General features: G+C 36.6%; 1 protein-coding gene across 2 annotated transcripts in view; it reads left to right on the forward strand.

Annotated features, from left to right (window-relative positions):
* ACP6 (Lysophosphatidic acid phosphatase type 6) overlaps window positions 1-24,375 on the forward strand; it is a 64,516-nt gene that overhangs the window by 13,135 nt on the left and 27,006 nt on the right. For both annotated transcript variants that reach the window (XM_051215339.1, XM_051215340.1), the window contains 2 exons: window positions 19,428-19,519; window positions 21,063-21,163. In XM_051215339.1, the coding sequence (XP_051068553.1) occupies window positions 19,428-19,519; window positions 21,063-21,163 (193 nt within the window). The remainder of the gene's footprint in view (window positions 1-19,427; window positions 19,520-21,062; window positions 21,164-24,375) is intronic.

Consider the following 24,375-nt stretch of genomic DNA (forward strand, 5'->3'; position numbering starts at 1 on the left):
TGATTAAACTGTGTACTGTTTGGGTTATCATCACATAAAGATCTGGATGATGTCTAGTTTTACTGAAAATCAATGTTAAATTACCCTAATCCACAAGGGTATATTATTATAACTTATATTGTATTGTAAAGATGTTTTCCTAGTGTATTTAGTAAAAATTTTAATTCCTGATAAAATCTATATATTTAAAACAATAATGCATTTTTATCAGTATAGGGTTGTGCAGATAACTAAGTTTTTGATTCAGATTATGAACCGATTAATGTTTGACCATCATTGGAAATCTAGAAACACTGGACGGCTGTTTCGTCCTACTGTGGGTGTTCTCAACAATACGTATCATTGATCCCGCTCGTGGGATTCAAACCCAGGGCCTTCAGTCTCATGAGCGAACGCTTAACCTCTAGACCACTTAGCTGGCCGGCATCCAAAGATGTTAATGTCAAACTTCAACCAGTCCACAAAATTTCGCAACCATGTTTCATTGTACTAGGGTAGATACATGTCTCTACCTAACACGGAATAGCTCCACTGGTCACGGTCTCTCACTAGAACTCCTATAATTCTCTCATAAAGCTATTCACTACTAAGCGCATGATTATTATCAGTATAGGGTTATGGAGATTATTAATGGATAGTAAGAGAAGACAAGAATAATTAAGAAACAATATGAAGGCCCTAGATTCGAATCCCACGAGAGGAATCGTGGATACACACTGTTGAGAAGTCGCACCATAGGATGCAACGTCTATTCAGTGCTTCCAAGTTTTCAATGTCGGTCTAACATCAATCGGTTCATGATCTCAATCAATAATATATATATATATATATATATATATATATATATATATATATATATATGTTGTATGGCAACCCGAACTGATGTACGTACGTATGGAGTTCTACATTATTGACTAATTGACTGATCTAAGTAATTATAAACATTCTTAATAATTTTCATATAAAACTTTTTATGAAAGAATGTAATGTCATTATAAACAAATGAAACAGTTTTATTTGTAAACAAATAAACAAAAAAAAATAAAATAAAACAAAACAAGGAATGTTCAATCACGGTTCAAGTTGGACATTTAACATAGATTCATAATAATAATAATGATAATAATAATAATAATAATAATAGTACACGATTTGTACCCTGTATGTAAGGTGATAAATAAATACTTGGTGATTATGATTCATAAATAGATAAAAAAGCAGAAGAAAAAAAAGAAATAAACGTCCAGTTTTTCTTTTCTTTCTTTTTTCATTTTTATCTTTTCTCTTTCTAATTCTTCTCTTTTCTTTCTTTTTTAAATTTTTCTCTTTTCTTTTTTAATTCTTCTCTTCTCTTTCTTTTTTTAAATTTTTCTCTTTTCTTTTATATTTTTTTATTTTGATGATTAAGAATAACAATAATAAGATGACATAACAAAATAAACTACATTACAATTTGTATGGCATATATAACATTGACCTGAAATAATAATAATAATAATAATAATATAAGGTTATTATATATTTATCAGTAGTAGTTTATATAGTTTTGAAATATTCATATCTTAAGTGAATCTATAGAATAAATTGACTTCAATATTTATTGAGTCGAGATTTGATGAACTATGTAATACTTGTGAAGAAACAACAGTGTTTTGAATAAAGAAATATACTAAATAGGTCAATCTATTATTATTATTATTCTTTTGTTTACTTATAGATATAATACAAGAAATAACAAGAAACTATTCATCATGAGGTTATAATTGAAATATGTTTATTGTATACATCTACGCTATTGTGATCGATTCTGAGCTATGTTACCCAAAATCTTCAACCATTATTGGGTACGATAGTCACACGGATCCTAAACAAGTAGTTTGTATCTACTAATATGGTTTAGACTAGAAGTTAGTGAGTTCAAGGGCTGATACCACGTTTTGGTTTGACCGCCCCTAACTTTCTTCCAACCATTTTCAACACCACTCAGCATTGCGCGTCGTGGTGAATGATGTTAAGGCATATGTAACACATGGCTCAACCATCTTAGTTGATGAAGATTTACAACCTCATCAACTGATTTATCATCATTCGCTTATACCCTATGTCTAACCTCACTATTACTTATCTGGTGATGCTAGCAAATGCGAGCAATATTTCTATGACATCTATGATCAAATACTAGTAGCTTACGAGTATCTTCTACTCTTAATGGCCACGTTTCTCAGCTGTAAAGTAAAACAGAACGAACTGATACGTGGTATACTCGTCCTTTTATTGATAGATGGATATCTTACCTTCGCCATAGGTGACGTAAGGTGGTAAAAGCCAAACGAACTTTCCGAATATTTCTTTCTATGAACTAATTCTTTCTTCCTTTACTATATCCTTATATGCAATCTTTCTTTTGTAAATTACCACCATTGAATTAACTGCTATGAATTTGGTGTTCATCTTGCTGTGCTAATGAGGTATTGCAAGTTGTACCGATGTATATATTTGCCTGGTCCTACGTTGAAGCTGACTGACTGAGTTTGATATATATATATATATATATATATATATATATATATATGTAGAAGCACAAGTTTCTTGAATAAATGTTCCTATTAACATAGACTATAAAAAAAACCCGAATGTCCTGGTATGACCGATGATGGGGCGAGTCAGTTCTCTCTCTCTCTCTTGAAATCCTCTCATATGAACATGCGTGTACAGTTACTGTTAGGAAAGTCTTACATACTGTTTTTAGTTTATGAAATTGAGAGGATGAAAGGCGAATGTCCGGCACTTTAACTGGATTTGTAGAGATGGTGGATCTACCTAGGGCACTTGGTAAACCATGATTCTAAACCAATGGTGCACATGGACTTCAGGATCCTAAATAAACAAACGGTGTATGAATCTATTGTTGGTCACGAGCTAACATGGGACTGTATCTCCTGACGTTGCTCATTGTGGATTAGACCTCTAAGTGGAAGGCTCGGGATGTAGCCCCTTAAGAAAACCGTTCTGGGCCCATCGGACAGTATCACAGCCCACACACAAATCACTTGATTTGTGTGGCGCATATATATTCGGTGCCCCTTTGTACCAATATTTACTTGTTCAAATAAAGAAACGAAAATATTCAGATTTTACTTAAAAACTTACGCCTGTTACTCCTCGTGGAGGAACATAGGCCACCCACCAGCATTCTTCATCCAACTCTGTCCTGGACAATCCCTTCCAGTTGCTATTAATCCTTCTGATGTCTGCTTCCAATTCCCTATGCTGTGTCGTTTGACCTTTCTCTCTTTCGTTCCTTATCAGGATTACAAGTTAGCCCTTGCCTTATGATGTAGTTTGATGGTTTCCGTAATGTATATCTTATTTGTTTCCAACGTTTTTAACTAATTTCCTCTTTAGCTATAAGCTGGTTTGTTCTCTCATTCAGATATTACTGAAAATATAATGCACAATTACAATTTACTTAGTTTCACCTCGGTTTAATCATAAATATGCTATAGAAACGCTGTAAATTTATTTAATGTTATCATAAAATTCTCACTACAGTTAATGGACCTATGCAGAGATATTTCTACTATATTAAGAATAATATCAGATGGGTTTTGTGGATATTACAGTAATTTCAATGATTAAGATCATGAGTCAGTTGAAACCAGACCACTATGAAAAACCTGGAAGCACTGGATGACCGTTTCGTCCTATTGTGGGACTCTTCAGCAGTGCGAGGTCGTGGATGCGCACTGGTGATGATATTAGGCCCTTAAAGATTGAAAAAAAAGAGAAAATAGTCAAAAGAATGAGATACATCAAAATTTTCCTAATTTCGAATTCGTTCATAAAAGTACATTAGTAACGGGGGAAAAATTACTTTTACGCCTCGACATTAGTTAGATGAATTTGTTTAAAATGGATATGATTGATAGAAGAAACGAAAAGAAAAAAGAAAAGAAAAAAAAGTAATGGGCTCATCACTTACAGGTTTTTTTTGTATTCACTTATTTTTCCTTTTTTTTCTTTTCTTTTTTTGTATTGGAAACAACAAATTTTATTGATTATTATAATGATTCCTATTCCTTTTTGGTTTTTTCCCCCATTGATTTATTGTTATCTTTGAGATGAATTTATAAAAATGTATTTTGTACTTCTAGTGTATTATCTTTATCTATACAGAGAAGTGTAACTTAGTTTCTATGCGTGTATGTGTGCATGTTTGTTTGTTTATATAAACAATCATATTGAATCGGTTCAATGAATAGACTAAATTTTTATTGTTTTATTCCATTAGAAAAAGAAACATTCTTTGTCCGGTATCCATTACTTACTGTAGGTTTGAAATTACTTCAGGGAAAATAGAACGAAAACTACTTTTTTTTGTTGTTAAAATTGTAGTATAGTGTAACTTTATAGCTTAATTTTTCTGGTTAGCGTTTTTTTAGCGAGTTAGTTTTTTACGGGATGGGGTCGTTAACCCCCATGCCCAACCCTCCTCCTTTACCCGGGCTTGAGACCGGCAGTAACTCTAGAAGAGCTTTAGGCGAAGTTTTGATAGCTTAGTAAAGTTATCAAAGAGTTAGCTGTTAATCAGTAGTTTTCTCTCTATTTATTTATGTCTGGATAATTGGTGTGTATTATTAATCGTCATACATAAAGCTTAGTACTGAAATTTGTATATCATGAGTCAATTTTGACCTATTCGTGCTGTTGTGCATAATTGATTTATGTGATCATTGATTGGAATAATTATACATGTGATGTGAATGTGTATATGAATGGTGTGAATGATCCATCAAGGTGCTTGAGACTTGTTTGATTGCGCCATAGGATTGAGCTGTACTATTCAGATTGTAGCGTTAAAGTCTATATAGTGTCTAGTTCTCCTGTGAAGCGGGATAGCGTCCTATTCTCCTGAAAACCAATGTAAAGTTACCCTGGCTGACAAGGGTATATTATATAACTGAGTTACAAATTAATGCATAATAAAAGTTCTACAATTATTCTGAAAGATTTTTTTGTGTAAACTCTCTCTTCAGTTAACTGTGAATGCAACTTATCAAATCATAACAATTATGATTTTCCACTAGTTGGAATCATGATTTAATTGTAGCTAGACCACCATGGAAAACCTGAAATCACTAAGGAGTCCCATACTAGGACGAAACGGCCGCCCATTCGACTCATGATTTCAACTAATGAAATTTTTAAAATCTCCACAAAATCCCTTCTGATAATTATGATTTTTATTTATTTATACACATAAATATTGGTACAAGGAGGCACCAAATAGATATGCGACACATAAATCATTCGATTTATGTGGGGGTTCGGATACTACCCGGGTACTTAAACCGAAGCAGGTGGTTTTCTTAGGGTGCCACTCCCGGAGCCGTCGACCTAAAGGTCTAACCCACAAGGCAGTGGAGCAATATAAGTAGATGGAGTCTCATAGCAGCCAACGGCCAACAATTGGTTCATCCACCATTTATTCCATCAGGCTCTTGGCGGCCATTCAATAGAGATAATCTGACATTATATTTAATTAACACACAAAATATGTTGTTACTGTTGAGGTATATGAACTTGTACTTTGTAAACAAGTTATGTTTTTTTTTAAAAAAATTCGATGGATTACAGTTAGCGATTGGATACAGGACACGGGTTTCATCTTGTCTAAGCCTCGTCAACCGATTTTACCTTCATTCTAATGTTAATACTTATATCAGGACTCTAACATAGTACTCAGTATCATTTAATATGTCAACATGTTTTCTACTGATTTAGTAATACCAGATAACTATCAGCTTACTTAAGGCCATAGCCTAGTTCGGCCTAGATGACTTGATTGACATGCTGCAATGGGTTGTACTCGAGTTGTGGCTTAATGACATAATGATTGTTCTAATAGAGCTATTTTGTCAAAATCTTTTTCTTATAGAACGGACGAATTGTGATTAACAGTAAAAAACTACAATTCCCCAGTAAATGAATGAATATACATGATGATTATGTAATACACTGTTATAACTAGTAATAATTATGAGTAACTGATTTGTTATCTGTTCAAGTATATATGATATGTATCAATTTTTGCATGAAAGCATATCCGGTTTGATATCTTCTATATATTGTATGAAATCAGTCAGTCAGTCAGTAACAACGTAGAACTTCGTACGTACGTACATCAGTTCGAGTTGCCACACTACATTAGCACACAGATACAATTGTCGATTCAAATCCCGTAGTGGTAGAGATAGTAAAATTATAAGCAGTAATCGGGAAGATTAGGGTTTGGAGATGTTATTTAAAGAGTATAATACAGTGAAATAAATTTGGAAAGAGAAAAGAGCGAGACATGAAGAATTCAGAAGATTAGAATTCGGGAGAACACAGAGAGTGTATGCACCTGCGCCATTGCAAACGATTTTGAGCCATGTCATTCAGGGTTACTAACCATCGGTTGCTATCATCTCGTGGTCCCCAACCAGGTAGTCTACACCTACCAACATGACTCAGTCCACTTGTCAGTGACTTCATGAACTTGTGCCATGTTTTGGTCTGGCCGCCCCTAGCTTTCTTCCAACCTACTCCTATACCACTGAACATCGCACGTCGAGGTAGTCGGTGGTTAGGCATACGTAACACGTGTCCCAGCCATCTCAACTGATGAAGTTTCACTACTTCATCAATTGATTTGCCATCCTTACCTAGTACCCGTTTCCTAACAACTGTGTTACTTACTCGATGGTCCCATGATATACGAGCAATGTTTCGAAGACACCTATGATCGAATACTAGTAACCTACGAATATCCTCTACTCTTACCGGCCATGTTTCACTCCTGTTACTCCTAATGGAGCATAGGTCGCCGACCAGCATTCTCCAGCCCACTCTGTCCTTGGCCTTCTTTTCTATTTCCATCCAATTCTTGTTCATTTTACTCATGTCTATCTCCATTTCTCGACGTAATGTGTTCTTCGGTCTTCATCTTTACTTTGGCCTTAAGGATTCCAGGTGACGGCTTGTCTTGTGATGGAGTTGGGTGCTTTCCTCAATGTGTGTCCTATCCACTTCCAGCGCTTCTTCATGATTTCTTCCTCCGCTGGGATCTGATTTGTTCTTTGAAATAATAGTAGCCATAATCTAATCATATTAGAATGATTATTTTATGAACCTTTCATATAAGAAAACTTTAATGTAGATAATCTAGTTTCACTCCAATCTTTGGAATGTCTAGATTACTCAATTATATCAATCAGTTTTTATAGAAAAGGATTCAATTCATTTCACCCTCCCGTTTTATCAAATGTAATTCTGTACCCAATCAATCTATTTTAAATAGAAACATGTCATTTAAACGAAGTGGTTGACCAATTGCTTTCATGGTTAGTGATAGGGATAAATCAACTGATTAATTACTCTTTTAAAATTACCTTTATGTTTTTAGTTAATGCTTAGAATCAAAAGATCATTATAGTCGTTAGATCATCTTTTAGCTATCAACATGCATATACGTTCTATTTCTTATTGATTTGATAGTTAATTAATGTAAATGAAGGATTTCGTCGCCAATTATTTTCAACTATATAAAGTTCTAATTATTTAATAGTTGAATTCATGAGTCCATTGAAGCTAAATCACCATGGAAAACCTGGAAGCACTGGGAGGCCGTTTTGTCCTACTGTGAGACTCGTCAGCAGTGCGTATCCACGATCCTGCCTCGCGAGATTTGAACCCTTTGATCTATCAGTCTCGCGCACGAGCGCTTAACCATTAGATCACTGTTGTGAATAAAGTATTTTTAGAAATTGTTCACAATTAAAGTTATACTTCTGAAATTTTCAATGACAATTAAGTAATCTAGTGATAACTTTTATTCATTTATTTGTACACAAATATTAGTACAACGGGGTACCGAATACATATGCGCTACACAAGTCACTTGATCTGTGTGTTGGCTGGGTTACTGTCCGGGTGCCCAAATCGAAACAGGTGGTTTTCTTAGGGGGCCACACCCGGAGCCTTCGACCTAAAAGTCTGATCCACAAGGCAGTGGAGCAACATCAGGAGATGCAGTTCTATGGTAGCAAGTGATTAACAATAGATTCATACACCATTTGTTCCTTCAGGATACTGGAGTCCATGTGCACCATTGGTTTGGAATGAGAGTTTTCCAACTCCCCTAGGTGGACTCTCCGTATCCACCAACCAGGTTAAAGCACCGTACATTCGCTTTCCGTCCTCTCAATTTCGTGAAAAACAGTAATGCTGCGAGAAGTTGATTACTAGGTTTTTCCTGACAGTAGCTGTATACACATGGTCATGTGAGAGCATTTCGAGAGAGAGAGAGAGAGAGAGCTGACTCTCCCTACCCTCGGCTGTACCAGGGCATTTGGGGGCAATTTAGTAGTAAACATTCTCATTATTTTAAATCCAATGATCCTGAGCTCTCTACTTGATGAAATTGTGAAGATACGCATTGTTAATAGTCTTGTAATAGTATAGCAGGAAAAAACTACATTTCCATTCTAATTATCAATAAGATTCATATCTAATTTCAATTTTGACAGTAGTTTAAAATGACATCATCAATAACTTTTCTGGTATGTATTATACTTGATTTCACATGCCGTTTACTGTATAAACATGTTCATCTTTAGATTAAGTGTTATGATTAACTATTTTACAATTTGTTTTAGATTCAGAATATATTTGTCTTCATTTTCTTATCTTAAAAAATGGCCCTTTTTGTAATATATAAGAACTTTTGTCTAAATTTGATCAAATAGTTTCATAGTATTACAACGCTGAATTGATGTGAGACATTAAACAGAAAGAATGTATTCGTAAAAATCTCAGCTAATGAATATGAAATAAATCCGATGTTTCGACTTAGTTGTCAAGAGATTGAATATTCGTACACACGAGACCGAAGGTCCTGGGTTTGAATCCCTTCTGCCAACACACTCTCATTCAGATGAAGTGTGTTGAATTTACTTCAAATTCATTCACTGAAATGTTACAAATACATTCTTCTTCTTATTATTATTTTTCTTCTTTTTCTTCTTCTTCTGCTTTAAATCTTTGTAATATATATCAGTTAAATATTTTTTCAATACTTTTATGTACATTTTGATTTTCATACTAATGATAAATTTCGTTAGTGTAATAAAAAGATGAAGATTATCAGAACTATGTAATCTCAAAATTAGTGTGTATGAACATGTACCTAAATGGTTGTAGAAACATATAGAATCGAATGATTTAATAAAAGTAGAGTATGTTTACATCCGCCCCCAAATGCCCTGGTATGGCCAAAAGTAGGGTGGCCCTCCTCCCTCTCGAAATGCTCTCACACGGCCACGCATATACAGCCTCTGCCAGGGAAGTCCTACTCACTGCCTTCTCGTGGTGGGGGTATTGTTTGCGAAATTGAGAGGACGAAAATCGAATGTCCGGCGCTTTAACCGGTTCCCAAACCAATGGTGCACATGGACTCCAGTATCCTGAGGGAGCAAATGGTATATGAACCAATCGTTGGTCACCGGCTACCATGGGACTGCATCTCCTTACGATGCTCCACCGCCTTGTGGATCAGACCTTTAGGCGGAAGGCTCGAGGTGTGGCCCCCCTAAGAAAACCACCTGCTTCGATCTGGGCACCCGGACAGTATCCCAGCCCGCACACAAATCGGATGATTTATGTGGCGCATATGTATTTGGTGCCTCCTTGTACCAATGTTTATGTGTTTAAATAAATAAAATAATGTTTACATCCATCATCCTCTATTGTCCAACACATAATTCAATCAAATCATAAGATTTATCTTAACTTGTCTTTTGTGGTGGTGTTGTACAAAAGTGTAAAAGGGCGTATACTAAGGTCATACGAAAATCCAAACCCTTTTTGTGTCTATTCAAAACCAGTTTATTCTCACCCTGGTATTATTAACTTATTATCTAGAGTGATAAGGTTTCAAATTATTTTCACTTTATCAGTATAGGGTTTTGAAGATTATTAAGTTTTTGATTGAGATCATGAATTGATTGATGTTAGACCTGGAAGCATTGGATGGCCGTTTCATTCTATTGTAGGATTCCTTAGAAGTACCCATCCACAATTCCGCCCACGGGATTCGAACCCAGTGTCTTCATATTGTTTCCTCATTATCATTGTCTGCTCTTACCTTCCATTTGTAGTCTAGTTAACCTTTTATTTTTATATATAAATATTCTTAACAAGTATGTAATGTGTGATTAGATTGTTCGAAATATATTACACTAATATATCATCACATAGTTCTGATAATCTTTCGTCTTCTCAATGATAATTTACTTGTTCACGCTTCTTTAAGATCATTGGTTCAAACCTCAATAGATTGTTCACGTTGTCACAGTTCAAATCACAGCACAGGATGAACATGTAGTTTTCATGATGGAAGGTAGAGAACAAGGGAAAATACCGATATCTATGATAATAAAATATAAAGTGTAAAATAGTTAAAAAAAGGAGACAGATGAAATTGAAGTAAACGATGAAGAATGTGAGATATAGATATCTTCCATGATAATGCCTAGCATGATGTGGTATCACACAAATCCTGTATGGGGTCAGGATTTATGTGCACACTCAGTTGGAGGGCTAGTGATAGTAGCTAGTTGCCCACACCCAAGTAATTGGGAAAGGGCTCGAACCTGCTAGTTACTGATCGAAAGCCAGACGCCTTATTTATTGAACCATCGCTACAAATTGACTCAACGGGGATGAACAACGAAACAATCTAGTTAAATCTCAATAGTTTATCACTCCATAAGATGTTAATACCCTTGGTGATTTTCAAATTAAAAAAACGACAAATCAGCTGGTTACTAATTTTTTTGGTTTTAAATGGTTACTTGACTTATATCGTTATGTATTTGAAACTTATTTGATAATTGACAGTATCCATAAGCTTACTATCTCAATCGTATTTAACATTCAGTTTGCTTGTTTACATAGTAATTCTAGTTAAGATGAGAAATGCATATTCATGAACTACTAATAATCATTTCACTATAATCCAATTGTTTCAATATTTTGTATTGAAATATTTAAGGGATTGAACTAGATATTTCGAAATGGTTGATTGACATTTATTTGTTTACTACTTGTCACTTGTATCGATTTATAAATATATCATTAGATGAAATAGTCAAAACAATTAGCTTTCAAATAATGGATAATAAGTTGTAACCCTGCCCTACCTAAATCGCTTTATACAGTCTTGGTACGGCCGAGAGTGGGGAGAGTTAGCTCTCCCTTTCGAAATGCTCTCATATGGCCATGCGTATATAGCCTCTGTCAGGGAAGTCCTACTCACTGCCTCTTCGTAGCGGGGGTGTCGTTTACGAAAATGAGAGGACGAGAAACGAATGTCCGGTGCTTTAACCGGGTTGATGGACATGGAGAGTCCACCTACGGGAGTTGGAAAACTCTCATTCCAAACCAATGGTGCACATGGACTCCAGTATCCTGAAGGAACAAATGGTGTATGAATTTATTGTTAGTCATTTGCTACCATAGAACTGCATCTCCTGATGTTGCTCCACTGCCTTGTGGGTTAGACCTTTAGGTGGAAGGCTCTGGGTGTGGCACTCTAAGAAAACCACCTGCTTCGATCTGGGCAGCCGGGTAGTATCACAGCCCACACACAATTAATGAACTGAACTGTCTATGATCATGGAAACTAATTCTCTTGCTTCGACGAACATTCAAATGATTCAAATTTTATTATTGCTATTATTATTATTATTATTATTATTATTATTATTATTATTTACTACATCATTATTCACCCTCTTTTATTTCTACTCTGTCTATACTTATTTTTTTCGACTTATACAGCAACTCGTCTATGGTAGAAATTCGACTCTATCTAAACATTCTCGAGTCACTGTCCGGTTGAAAATTGTATGTTACCACCGAATACGAGGACTGAAGCAGTTTTTCTGAAACCACGTGCACCATTCAAACTGGCTGCCTTCAACGTTCGCACACTTATGCAGGTTGGTCAACAGATAGGGCTGGCTATGTCTTTGGAAAGTCTTAATATTGATGTTTGTTGTCTATCCGAGACCCGTATTCAAGACTCTGGCTAGCAATAACTTTCGGCACAGTCATCTCCGATGTGCCACCTGGCGTTCTCCCTCTGCATCTCAAGCCTGGACTCAGATTGATCACATCGCGATCAGCTACCGCTGGCGTGGTTGTGTACAAGACTGCCGCTCCTTTTGGAGTACCTATCTGGACTCTGACCATGCCTTGGTCTGCGCCAATCTTGCCTTACTTTTCAGTGGCCAACGAAGTGACCGCCACCAACGGATTGATGTTAGCAAGTTGGTTGCTAGTAAGTATCGAACCGAGCTAGTTTCTAGGCCAGCTACCATTCCACCGAAAAGTAAAGATGAGCATTGTTTGCAATTGCATGACGCCATGAAAATGGCGAGTAAAGTCGGTTGTGGGTTCGCGAAACGTCCCGCTTGCAAGCACTGGGTTTCTTCTGGCTCCTTACAACTCATTGAAGCCCGTCGGTCTACTCCGGGTAACCGTGAGTTTGACAACAAACGAAGGATGTTACGTAAGGAAATTGGGCAAAGCTTGCGTAAGGACCGAGAAGCCTGGTGATCGAAGCGTGCTAATGAGCTGGAAGCAGCAGCTGCATCTGGTAACTACCGAAAGCTCTTCCAGCTCATCCGAGCCACTGGCAGCAAGAAGTCTGGTGTGAGTGAAACAATCTGCGAGGATGATGGGATGCCAATCACTAACATCCATCGACGTCTTGGACGATGGGCAGAATTTTTCGAAGGGCAGTTCAACTGGCCTGCTGCTCCGGCAACATCGGCCAGGCTGTCCTGCCCTCCATGGCCGGTGACCACTGATCCACCAAATGAGGCGGAAGTCCGCAAGGAACTCCAACTCTTGAAGCGTTACAAATCACCTGGCCCAGATGACTTACCTTCGGCTCTTTTTAAAGATGGTGGTGACTTTTTGACTAAGGAATTGACGACGTTGTTTACAAAGGTTTGGGAACTAGAGAGTGTACCAACGTCATGGAATGAGTCGATAGTTGTCCCTATCTTTAAAAAGGGTTCACGTCGTTCCTGTAACAACTATCGGGGGATAAGTTTACTTCCGATTGCGTCCAAGCTATTGGATTCCGTCATACTTCGTAGGTTGTTTAAAACCCGAGAAAGATTGACTCGCGAGAAGCAGGCTGGGTTTCGTTCTGGTCGAGGATGTATTGATCATATCTTCACCCTCCGCCAAATGTTAGAACACCGCCATACTTATCAAAGGCCAACAATCGTGTTGTTTCTTGACATCAGGGCTGCCTTCGATTCGTTGGACAGGACTGTTCTCTGGGATTGTCTATTGAAGAAGGGTGTGCCTGAGAAGTTTATTAACATCCTAAAAGCCCTATATACAAACACCTCAGGGAGAATGAGGGCATACAATCACCTTTCTCCATTGTTCTATTCGAGCAGTGGGGTTAGGCAGGGTTGCCCAATCTCACCATTCCTCTTCAACCTTACCATCGATGACATTCTGGAAACAGCTCTGATGAATGTAAGTAATGGTGGTGTGGATCTGTTGCCTGGAGAAAGACTTCTCGACCTTGAGTATGCGGACGATATTGTCTTACGGTGCGATAATCCCCAAGACATGCGATTTGCGCTTAATCAGTTGGCAAACAGTGTCCGTAGGTATGGTATGTGCTTCGCACCTTCGAAGTGCAAAGTACTTCTACAAGACTGGCAGGATTCCAATCCTGTACTCACCCTGGATGGTGAGCAGATAGAAGTAGTCGAGAAGTTCGTGTATCTGAGTAGCTGCATAGGTGCTGGTGGTGACGAGAGTGATGAGATCAATGCACGAATAGTGAAAGCCAGAGCGGCTTATGCCAATCTGGGCCACCTTTGGCGCCTTCGTGATGTTAGTCTGGCTGTAAAAGGTCGAATTTACAACGCGTCGGTGAGAGTAGTTTTACTCTATGCTTGTGAAACCTGGCCTCCGAGTTGAGGATGTTAGACGACTCTCTGTGTTCGATCACCGCTGTCTCCGAAGGATTGCTGACATCCAGTGGCAACACTATGTCAGTAATGCAGAGGTTTGGCATCGTGTGTTCGGGCACAGAGACGATAATGTAATTGGTGTCACCATCTTGAATCACCGACTTCGGTGGCTTGGACATGTTCTCCGAATGTCGTCTCAGAGAATTCCACGTTGTGCATTATTTGCCGACTCTGGGACTGGTTGGAGAAAGCGGAGAGGTGGTCAGTGTATGACATGGTGTCGTGGTATGAAAGAAACCTGCAAAGGGCTGGCTTGTGTTGGTCCTTCACGACTCCCTGGTTGGGGTCCGAGAGATGGTGCTACACAGTGGCTAGAGACGTTATCAGATATGGCTCAGAATAGAAGCCAGTGGCGATCCTGCTGTAACCTTTTACTTTCTTCATAAAAGTGGTTGTTTCTTCCTTAACTGAAAGATTTGTTCTGATTGTACCTTTCCGTCCACCCATTATGACTATGATTATTACTACACTCCCTTACACCAATCTCTTCATTATTGTTTTTTAAAAAAAAATTTTTTTTACGTTCCTCATTTTTTTTCTTCTTAAAGTCCCATTGTTTTGTGTGGCACATATATATTTGGCGCACTCCTGTACCAATATATATGTGTCCAAATAAATAAATAATTAATTAATTATCTAGGCCCTTTGGTAGGGAGACGGGCATATTGTCCACGCCATAAGTAATGCCAAGCGCTAAAAGACAGCCGGGTTTTCCTAGTCCATATCGAGATTTCGTCACCGGGATTGATGAGATTTCTAAGTGAAGTAAGTAGTCGATAAGTTCAAACAATTCACCCCCTGTCATTAGTTTGGAGGGAGAAAAACTCATTCCAAACATGTTAGCATTGTCGCTCAAATCGATCAAAATACTAAATTTTATTGGGGTCTCCACCGAATAGGATCATATGATGAGCGTGTTCTGAGTCGATCAGTGAACTTCTTGGTAGGAGATCGACTCCTAAAGGGTTGATTAAAGAAAATTTTATTTCAAGGAGGACGTCAAAGATAGAAGTAATTAAAAATGGGGATACTGAGCATCTCACGTTCAAATCTGAAACCTGATTGGCTTTCTGGGAATCGCTATCGCACTAGGTAAACATTAAGGGATTATTAAGTCTAATTTTTGAGGTCATGTTAGTCAAGGTGGTCGCTCTGTGGTTATCTTAAGATGTGCTTTTTCCTTTTTCATAAACTGAAACAATCGACGCCAGTCAGATAGAATAACGTTCAGTTTCCAAACTTAATCCAATACCTCAGTCAGCTTAACTGCTTAAACTTTTTTATCTTCCCTTCAGAGCTCCGAGTTTAATGAAGCAGAATTTAATGATCTTCGTTTTAGACTGGATGTAGCCTTTTCAACCCCATCAAGGGTTGGGAAACGTGACAATTTATCATTCAGTTTGGTTTAGGACATACGGTAATTAAAGTGTAGCTCTAAGTCTGTTGAACTGTTTGCTAAGGAGTTCTACCAGATTTAGAATGGATAAAGTTTTCACCCTTCTCAAGACATTGTCACCAAAATCTGCCTTTTTAACATATATTTCCTTGATCATTCGGTAAAGTTGTCTGTTCTCACCTATAGCTCACTTCCTTTTCCATCTCTTTTGTTTTCGTCGATTACCACTGCTCATTTTGATTGTCTAAAGTTTTTATTAGTTTACGTCTGAATTGTCTTCGAACTTCATCGTTCTTCAAGCTTGATGGAATGAGTTGTCGAGCATCTATAAATTCAGTAGATGCCATCAAAATCTACTGGTCGTTCTTAACCTTTTGATTTGAGATGTTGATACATGTTACTTATATACTGACAGGTGTTTGGATATCGTTCCAGGCTTCTTCAGTATGAGCTGTTTCTCGATGATCAACTTAGTTCTTGGCTAAATTTTTACTGGATATATCATTCACCTTTTTATCTTCGAATTGATATCTAGCAAAGCGCATGGAAATACGTGCTCTCATTAGGGTAGGAAGTGATTAGATTTCAAGCATATACTTCAGTAGGGGTGGTAGTCTTCTATTGATTCCCTTAAACGGTTGGTGGTGGTGATATAATCTATTTGTGTTCACCACCATTACGCAACCATTCATCCATTGTCTGAGGTGGGTAACTGTCTCCACCCTATATAGATTGGACTCCATTGGACACGGCTTCTCATTGGAATTCTAGGAAATCCATCTTGAAGCTAGTCACTAGTGATCATGGGTTAGTTGTAGTTAGACATTGACAGTGTTGGATGCCGGCTCAGTGGTCTAGAGGCTAGGCATTCACACGCAAGCCTGAAGGTCCTGGGATCGAGTCTCGCGTGTGGAATCGCGGATATGCATTGTTCGGGTGTCTCATACTAGCACTAAACGGCCGTACAGTGGTCTAACTTAGATTGACTCGTGAATTCGACTGTTAAAACGCATTACTCTAGAAGTTGCATGAGTCAAACAAAATTTTATGATTATCGGTAAATCATAAATTATTACACTTTTCGTCAAATACTTCAGAAATTATATTACGTTTGTAAAAGAAATTAATCCTAAACGAAATCAGTAACGTGAATAATTTGGAAGGATAGAATTACCAAGAAATACAGCGACAATATTAGTTAGACAATCAAATAACCTATGTAAAAATGGATAGTGACTAGCAGTGGGATCCAGGACAAAGCGCGTTTCGTCCTTATTGGGACTCGTCAGCTGGATTTACCCGCATCCCGCAGTTGATGTTCACTGTGGGACTCGAACCCAGTACCATTCGCTTCAAACCCCATCGCGTTATTCACTTAGCTACTGAATCCTGATAACCCTTTGTTTTACTTGAATCTTATGATGCTTGTGACTTAATGCAACATCGAGGCAATACACACAGTACACATATATATCAATAAGAGACTGATCAATTGCATTCCTAAAGGCATCAATGGGAAGATTCAAGTAAACTATACCAAGTGAATTTAAACTTCACCTCATTACACAAGTAAATGGCTATCAGGACTTAGTAATTAAGTGGATAATCCGATAGCGTATGAAGCGAACAGTACTGGATTCGAGTTCCAAAGTGAACATCAACACTAGGATGTAGGGTACATCCAGTTGACGAGTCCCAAATAGGACGAAACGCGTGTCGTGTATCCTACTGCTGGCTACTATCCATCTTTGCTTATAATTAAAAAAAGGTTTTCTCACATTCACAGAAGTTTCTTAATCAAGCTTCAAATATAGCATAGAGTTGTGATAACACAAGATAAAAAATCTGAATGACAATAATTTGAAGTTGATACATTTGTCATTGATCCTCTTCCTTTTAATTTTGTAGGTGTACATTGTTGAACAGTTCTAGACTGTTAGCTATCCAATGCCATCATATTTCCATTGATTATGTTTCGATAATGTCAATCTATTATATAAATTGTTTTCAATTAATTTATAGAATCGCGGAAAGATTGATAAGAGCATCAAGTTAAGAAATTTCGATAATCACAAGAACAATGTAATAGATAGTGCAAGTATAACTTCAGAAATTAAATAGTTCAAAAGTGTAAATTATCAACATTCAGATAAATTCACTTGATGTTGTTTACTTGTATCTTCACATTGTTATTTAGAACTGCAATTGATCAGTCTCATGTTGGCGTATATGCATCCTGTGCGGACTGCCTCAATATTGCCTGAAGACACAAGCTTTATGAACAAAGATGGATAGTGGCTAGCAGTGGGATCTAGGACGCGTACTTCGTTTTATTTGGGACTCGTCATCTGGATGTACCTGCACCTCAGAGTTGATATTCACCCTGGGACTCAGTAGCTATGTGGATAACGCGATGATGTTTGAAGCGAACGGTACTGGGTTCGAATGCTGAAGTGAACATCAACTCAGATGTAAGTACATCCAGTTGATGAGTCCCAAATAGGACGAAACGCGCATCCCTGATTCTACTGCTAGCCACTGTCTATCTTTGCTTATTCAGATAAATTGTAAGGAAGAGGTCAGCTCCAGTGTACAAAAAGTAATACAAAATATAATTCAAATTATTGATAATTGTTAATTCCATGATTATTTCAAAACATATTGATACCATATCTACTACCAACAAACAAATGAAAAATGATAGTACTGTAAGACCGAAGGTTCTGCGTTCAAATTTCGCGTTCATGATCTTGGATGTGCACTGTTGAGGAGTCTCGTACTAAGACGAAACGACTGTCCAATGATTCCAGGTTTTCCATGGTAGTTCAACTTTAATCGACTCATCAATTCAACTCTTAGAAATTTTCGCTTAGTCTCATAATTGGCGTATTGTTTGATTAAACTATCTGTTACACATATTCAAAATAAAATTCAAAATGATTTATCAATATTGATAATAGAACTATCAGATACCGAATTCAAATGTTTTCCCATTAAAACTATTTGTAAATATATGCTTTGTACTCTAAGTCACATCTTTCAATTCCTACTTAATGTTTGAACTTGATATAGAGTAAGATAGAGAGTTACTAATACATAAATTTATGTTAGATCTCAATGAGTAAAAATATTGTATTTTTGAAGTTTCGTCACTTAATGTAAGCTACTTCTTCAGAGTAAGTAAAAATTACCGACATTAAATTAATACAAGTTTAAATAGTGTTAATTTAAGGTCGTTTTTTATTGAGATCATGAATCGATTGATATTAGACCACTAGTTAAAACCTGGAAGTACTGGATGGTTATTTATTTACTCTGAAGAAGTAGCTTAAATTAAGTCACGAAATGTTAGAAATATAATTCTCCTACTCATCGGGATATAACAAAATTATATTTATTATTAACTTATTACTTTTGTCAGCTAAGTTTATTGTGGATGGTTTATTTATCTATTCAATTCTTCTTACTTTTCTTAGTATCTTTTATTCAGTTGTAAACTGTTACAACGCTTTACTGTTACTTTCGCTTTTTACCCCTCATGGAGGAGAATAGACTGCCCATCAGCATTCTCCACACAACTTTATCCTGAACAATCTTTCCCAGTTGATCCCAGTTGCTATTCATCCTTTCCATGTCTGTTTCCGATTCCCTACGCAGTCTGTTATTTGATCTTCCTCATTTCCGTTTTCTTCTATGATTCCAAGTTAGCACTTGCCCTTATGATACAGTTTAATGCTTTCTGTAATACTTGTCCTATCCACTTCCAACATCTTTACCTAATTTCCTCTTCATCTGGAACCTGGGTTGTTCTCTCCTACACTAGGTTGTTGCTGATGGTATCTTGTGTAGACAATTGTTTATAAATACTTGTACCTTTTTGATGTTATCAAATAACTATTCACCTATTTTTTCTTTTATAGGTGTTGACAAACTATTGGATTGTGTTGAACAACGATCTACAGATTATGATTGTCCAATTTATTTTGTAAGAGATGATTATTTAGCTCGTAAGGTCAGTGCCAGTACTTCACTATATGTTTTTGTTCTTATGAATATTTATTATTTAGACTATCGTTCTATGTCGTTTGTCAAGTTGAAAATAATATATTATTGAGATCATTTGATAAGCCATCGATACTAATACTCGTACTACTATGGCAGGTTAACTAATTTCTTCTATTCTAAATCATCTTTGATGAGTTCTAAAGCTAATGAGTTTGTGTACTTATAGGATTACGTTTACCGCTTTGTGACGGACTAGGGGATTATAGTTTTCCTAATAACTTCTATATAATGAACCGATAACGTCTTAACTTTTACCATACACTTCAAGCGTTGGTGCAGTATAGGAGCACTTAATGATGTGCGTAAAATATGAACAAGCCATGAAAATGAGCACTGTAAAACACTAACCCACATTAAACTGTTAACTTTGTCATTCCGGAATACATTATCTCAGACCACTTGATTATTCATACAGTGTTTACACTTGATGTAAGTAATCTCAATTAGACAACTATAATCGAACCCAAGTAGTTACCCAACTTTCTTAACTGTGTGTGGTTTGGAATAAGGGTTTTTCAACTCTCCTAGGTGGACTCTGTGGGTCCACCAACCCGGTTAGAGCACACAAATTGAATGATTTATGTGGCGCATATTTGTTTGGTGCCTCCTTGTAACAATGTTTATGTGTTTGAATAATAATAATAATAATAATAATAATAATAATAATAATAATAATAATAATAGTAATAATAATAATTTTTGATAAAATCACTTCAGGTTGTCGAACCTGAAATCATACATTGAATACATTATTTGCACACCCTCCCTTAGTTGTAGTGTACGTGCTTCATGATTCTTCCAATCTTGCTGTTATTACGATTGCTTCCTACTTCCCTTCCTGTTTCGTTGATCTGACTTTCTGCTAACAGGTATTCCATTTTCAATTTCTGCTACATACTACTTATGTCTGTCCGCATAAAGAGCATGTATGCTGCTACCTTGAAGTTGTGGTCGGGCTTGCCTATCGTGGTGAACCAATCGAGCTATACTGGCTTTAACAATCGTTTCCAGTTCGACTGAAGAGTGGTAACAATAAAATCAGCAAACCCAAGATCCAGGGGTAAAGTCGTACTGCTGACTGTGCAGAGGTGTGATGGCAGTAAGGTGTTTCCTTCAGGCAACCAGCATAACAACGATGCTGCCTTCACTCAAGGAGAGGTGGGGTTAGAATAGGTCAACCCTTAAATACACACTCCGCCTTATCCCACGGATATCCGTCCCGGTGGTAAAGTCTGAACAATTACGGAGCTAACACCGACCTCAAGCAGTTGTCCCTTGGGCATTGAGGTCACGCTCTCAGGCCACTAAGATCACCTCTAACCCTATTTCGTTTTCAGATACCTTCAGAAGAACTTTATGTTATAAAGCTTTAATATTGTCTGAATAAACTGTTTGTAAGCACATTTTTATGATAATTATGTTTATATTCGGTTAGTTCTGTTTTTCATTCTGCCTGTTTTTTCATTTTAAATAAAAAAACTCCATTGCAGTATGCCGGTTTCCCTATACCAGCTGAATTGGAAAAATTATTACCAGAAATGCATAAATTATGCTCAGAAGAATTATTGCATGAATTTCTAGGCAAACAAAAGTAGGTCAATTCTTTTGTATTATTCAATTTTTGTTTAAGATCATGAACCGATTAATGTTAGACCACTATTGAAAACCTGGAAGCACTGGACGGCCGTTTCGTTCTGTTGTAAGACTCAGCATTATGCATCCACCATCCCGCTCGCAAGTTCAGTGGTTTAGAGGTTAAGCGTTTACGCTCGAGACCGAAGGCCTTGGGTTCGAACCCAGGGTCTTAAGTTCATGATTTCAATCTAAAACAATAATTTGCACAACCCCATACTGATATTCAATTTTTATTTGTTTAAATAATTATGTAGTTTCCTCTTTTCCCAGTCAAATTTGAAATGTCTTCAAATGTAGTTTATCCAACTGTAAACTGGATAATGAGTTGTTCTAAAGAATAACCAATTTATTTTCATCTCATCACAATGACATAGGTGTATACACTCTTTTCTTTGTCTTCACTTAAATCATGAGATTGAAATCGCTTAATATCGTTCTTTCTGTGAACTATTTTTTTCTTCCTGTATTACATCCCTATACACAATCTTTCTTTTATATATTACTATCATTGAATTAACTACTTCTATGAATTCGTTGTTCACCTTGTTGTACTAATTGAGTGAAGTTAGATGGTGGTTAGATGTAGTCAACAGGAAACCGTGGACCCAGGTTAGCCACATTGCAACTTGGTCGATAGCATTCGATCTGCACTAAGAAGGACTTGACACACATGACATTGATCACCACCCAGTGGTCAATCAATTGTGATTAATGAGTGAGGTGTAGCAACTTTAAACGTTGCATATATGTGCCTGATCCTGCGTTGTAGCTGACTAACTGACTGACTATAAAGTAGAAAAAATGATATCAAATTATTCTAGAATGTACTTACAATGCAAAAGAATAAGATTTTGTTCATGATACATTATGTTTATGACGAATACAAATGTTTAAATTGAATAGATAACAATAGTGAAGATATACATGGCACAAGTCCATGAAGTCACTGACAAGTGGACTGAGCCATGTTGGTAGGTGTGGACTACCTGGTTGGGGACCGTGAGATGATAGCAACCGATGGTTAGAGACCTTGAATGATATGGCTCAAAATCGTTTGCAATGGCGCAGGTGCATACATTATTTATGTTCTGAATTCTTCATATTTCTTCTTTTTTTCTTTCCAAATTTATTTCACTGGACTATACTCCTTGAATAACATCTTCAAAGCCTAATGTTTCCGATTACTGCTTATAATTTTACTATCTCTACCACTACTGGATTTAATCAACATTTGTATCTGTGTGCTAATGTGGTGTGGCAACTCGAACTGATGTACGTACAATTTATATTAACAGCTTATAAACAAATTAATAAGGTTATAGACCTAAGTCATCATATGAAGTGATTGTAATACCTTACACTTACCTTAACTTGAAATAGTCGTTATCATAAGTGTATATTAAGAAAAAGCTAAGAGTGTACGAATATAGGCTTAAGATTACTGTGCAAACTTATCGATTTTTAGACTAAGGCTTGTACATAGTAAAGTTGCATATATCCTGGTAACTTCCTGGCTCAAAAAATGGTTGCCTTGTAATAGATATATTTATCCTTGCATTCTATTTCAATGTCACGACTACTGCTACTACTACTGTAGTGGACAAGAGCACGACTGGGAGCAATCGAATGTGTTTGAACACAGAATTAGTTATCATCTTATTAAAATCTGGGAGCCATATATACTAAATACTTCATTTGCAAAATACCAATTCATTGTCTCAAACTTGACTATTCTTTTTGCAAATATCAGTTCATTGTTCCTGCATTTTCATCTCAATTGCTTTCCTTCTCGATCTTCTATTGAAATACATTCTCTTCCTGACTATCATTATATACTACTTATATTGTTATAAGTAACTCATACCCCACTACTACTATTTGTAAATCTCTTTTGTCTTTCATCCTTTAAATAATTACCTTTTTCTTTGCACTAATATAAAATATGTATTTACATAATAATTTATTATCTATTATGTATATATCTATATATTACTCCATACTTCCAAGGGCTCTCTCTCTCTCTCTCTCTCTCTCTCTATATATATATATATATATATATATATATATATATACCTGTTCCCATCACATTGTGATGAAATATTATTCGAAATAGTTCTGATTATATGTAGTTTACGTAATTGAATAACACGTATACTATACATCATATGAAATAATAATGTTCTTTCTCTATATTCACATGGTTAACAAGGAAAAAAATAGCAAAGCAAACATAGAAAACAGCATAAGATAAATCATGACATTGTGTATCAAACAGGGAAGAGGGCTTTCAATTACTGAAATCATACCTTCTTATATATACTACAGACTTATACTTTGATACTTTTGCTTTGCCTCTATGTACTACGTTATACACCTATGAAGCGTGCTTCTTTCTTTCTTTCTTTTTTCTGTAGGAATAGATTGTATTTTTGTTAAGGCTGTGCATATCTTATAACGTATTCCATGTACATTATATGTGTGAAAATTATATTTGAAATAATCTCAGCGATTGAAATTTAAAAAAACAATTACAATGTTTTGTCCAGTTAACTTATCTGGACTTCTTCAGGGTAGAATAATCAAAATCATCAAAGAAATATATAGCTTTTTCAACAGTTGAGATCATGAGACAATTAAGGCTAGACCATCATGGAAAGCCTGGAAGCACTGGACGGCTGTTTTGTCCTTTTGTGGGACTCCTCAGCCTCAATTGACTTATGATCTCAACTGTTGAAATTACCACAATCTCCACAAAACCCATTCTGATAATAATTATCTGCTCACTAGTGACTGACTTCAAGAGATACTCATGGAGTTCTAGTGAGAAGCCGTTACCAGTGGAGTTCAACCAGGTCTGTTGTGAGATAACAACTCACTGAAGAAAATGGTGTACGGTGGCGTAACTTCGTGGATTGGTTGAAGTTAGATATTAACACCGTTGGATGCCGGCTCAGTGGTCTAGTTGGTTAAGCGCTTGGCGCGAGACTGATAGGTCCTGGGTTCGAATGTCTCGGGAGGCGGGATCGTTGGTACGCACTGTTGAAGAGTGCCATACTAGGGCAAAACGGCTGTCCAGTGCTTCCACATTTTCCATGGTGGTCTAGCTTCAATTGACTCATGATCTCAACTGTTGAAATTACTACAATCTTCACAAAACCCCTTCTGATA

Source organism: Schistosoma haematobium, chromosome 2 (genome assembly GCF_000699445.3).
Source record: "Schistosoma haematobium chromosome 2, whole genome shotgun sequence".
NCBI lineage: Eukaryota > Metazoa > Platyhelminthes > Trematoda > Strigeidida > Schistosomatidae > Schistosoma > Schistosoma haematobium.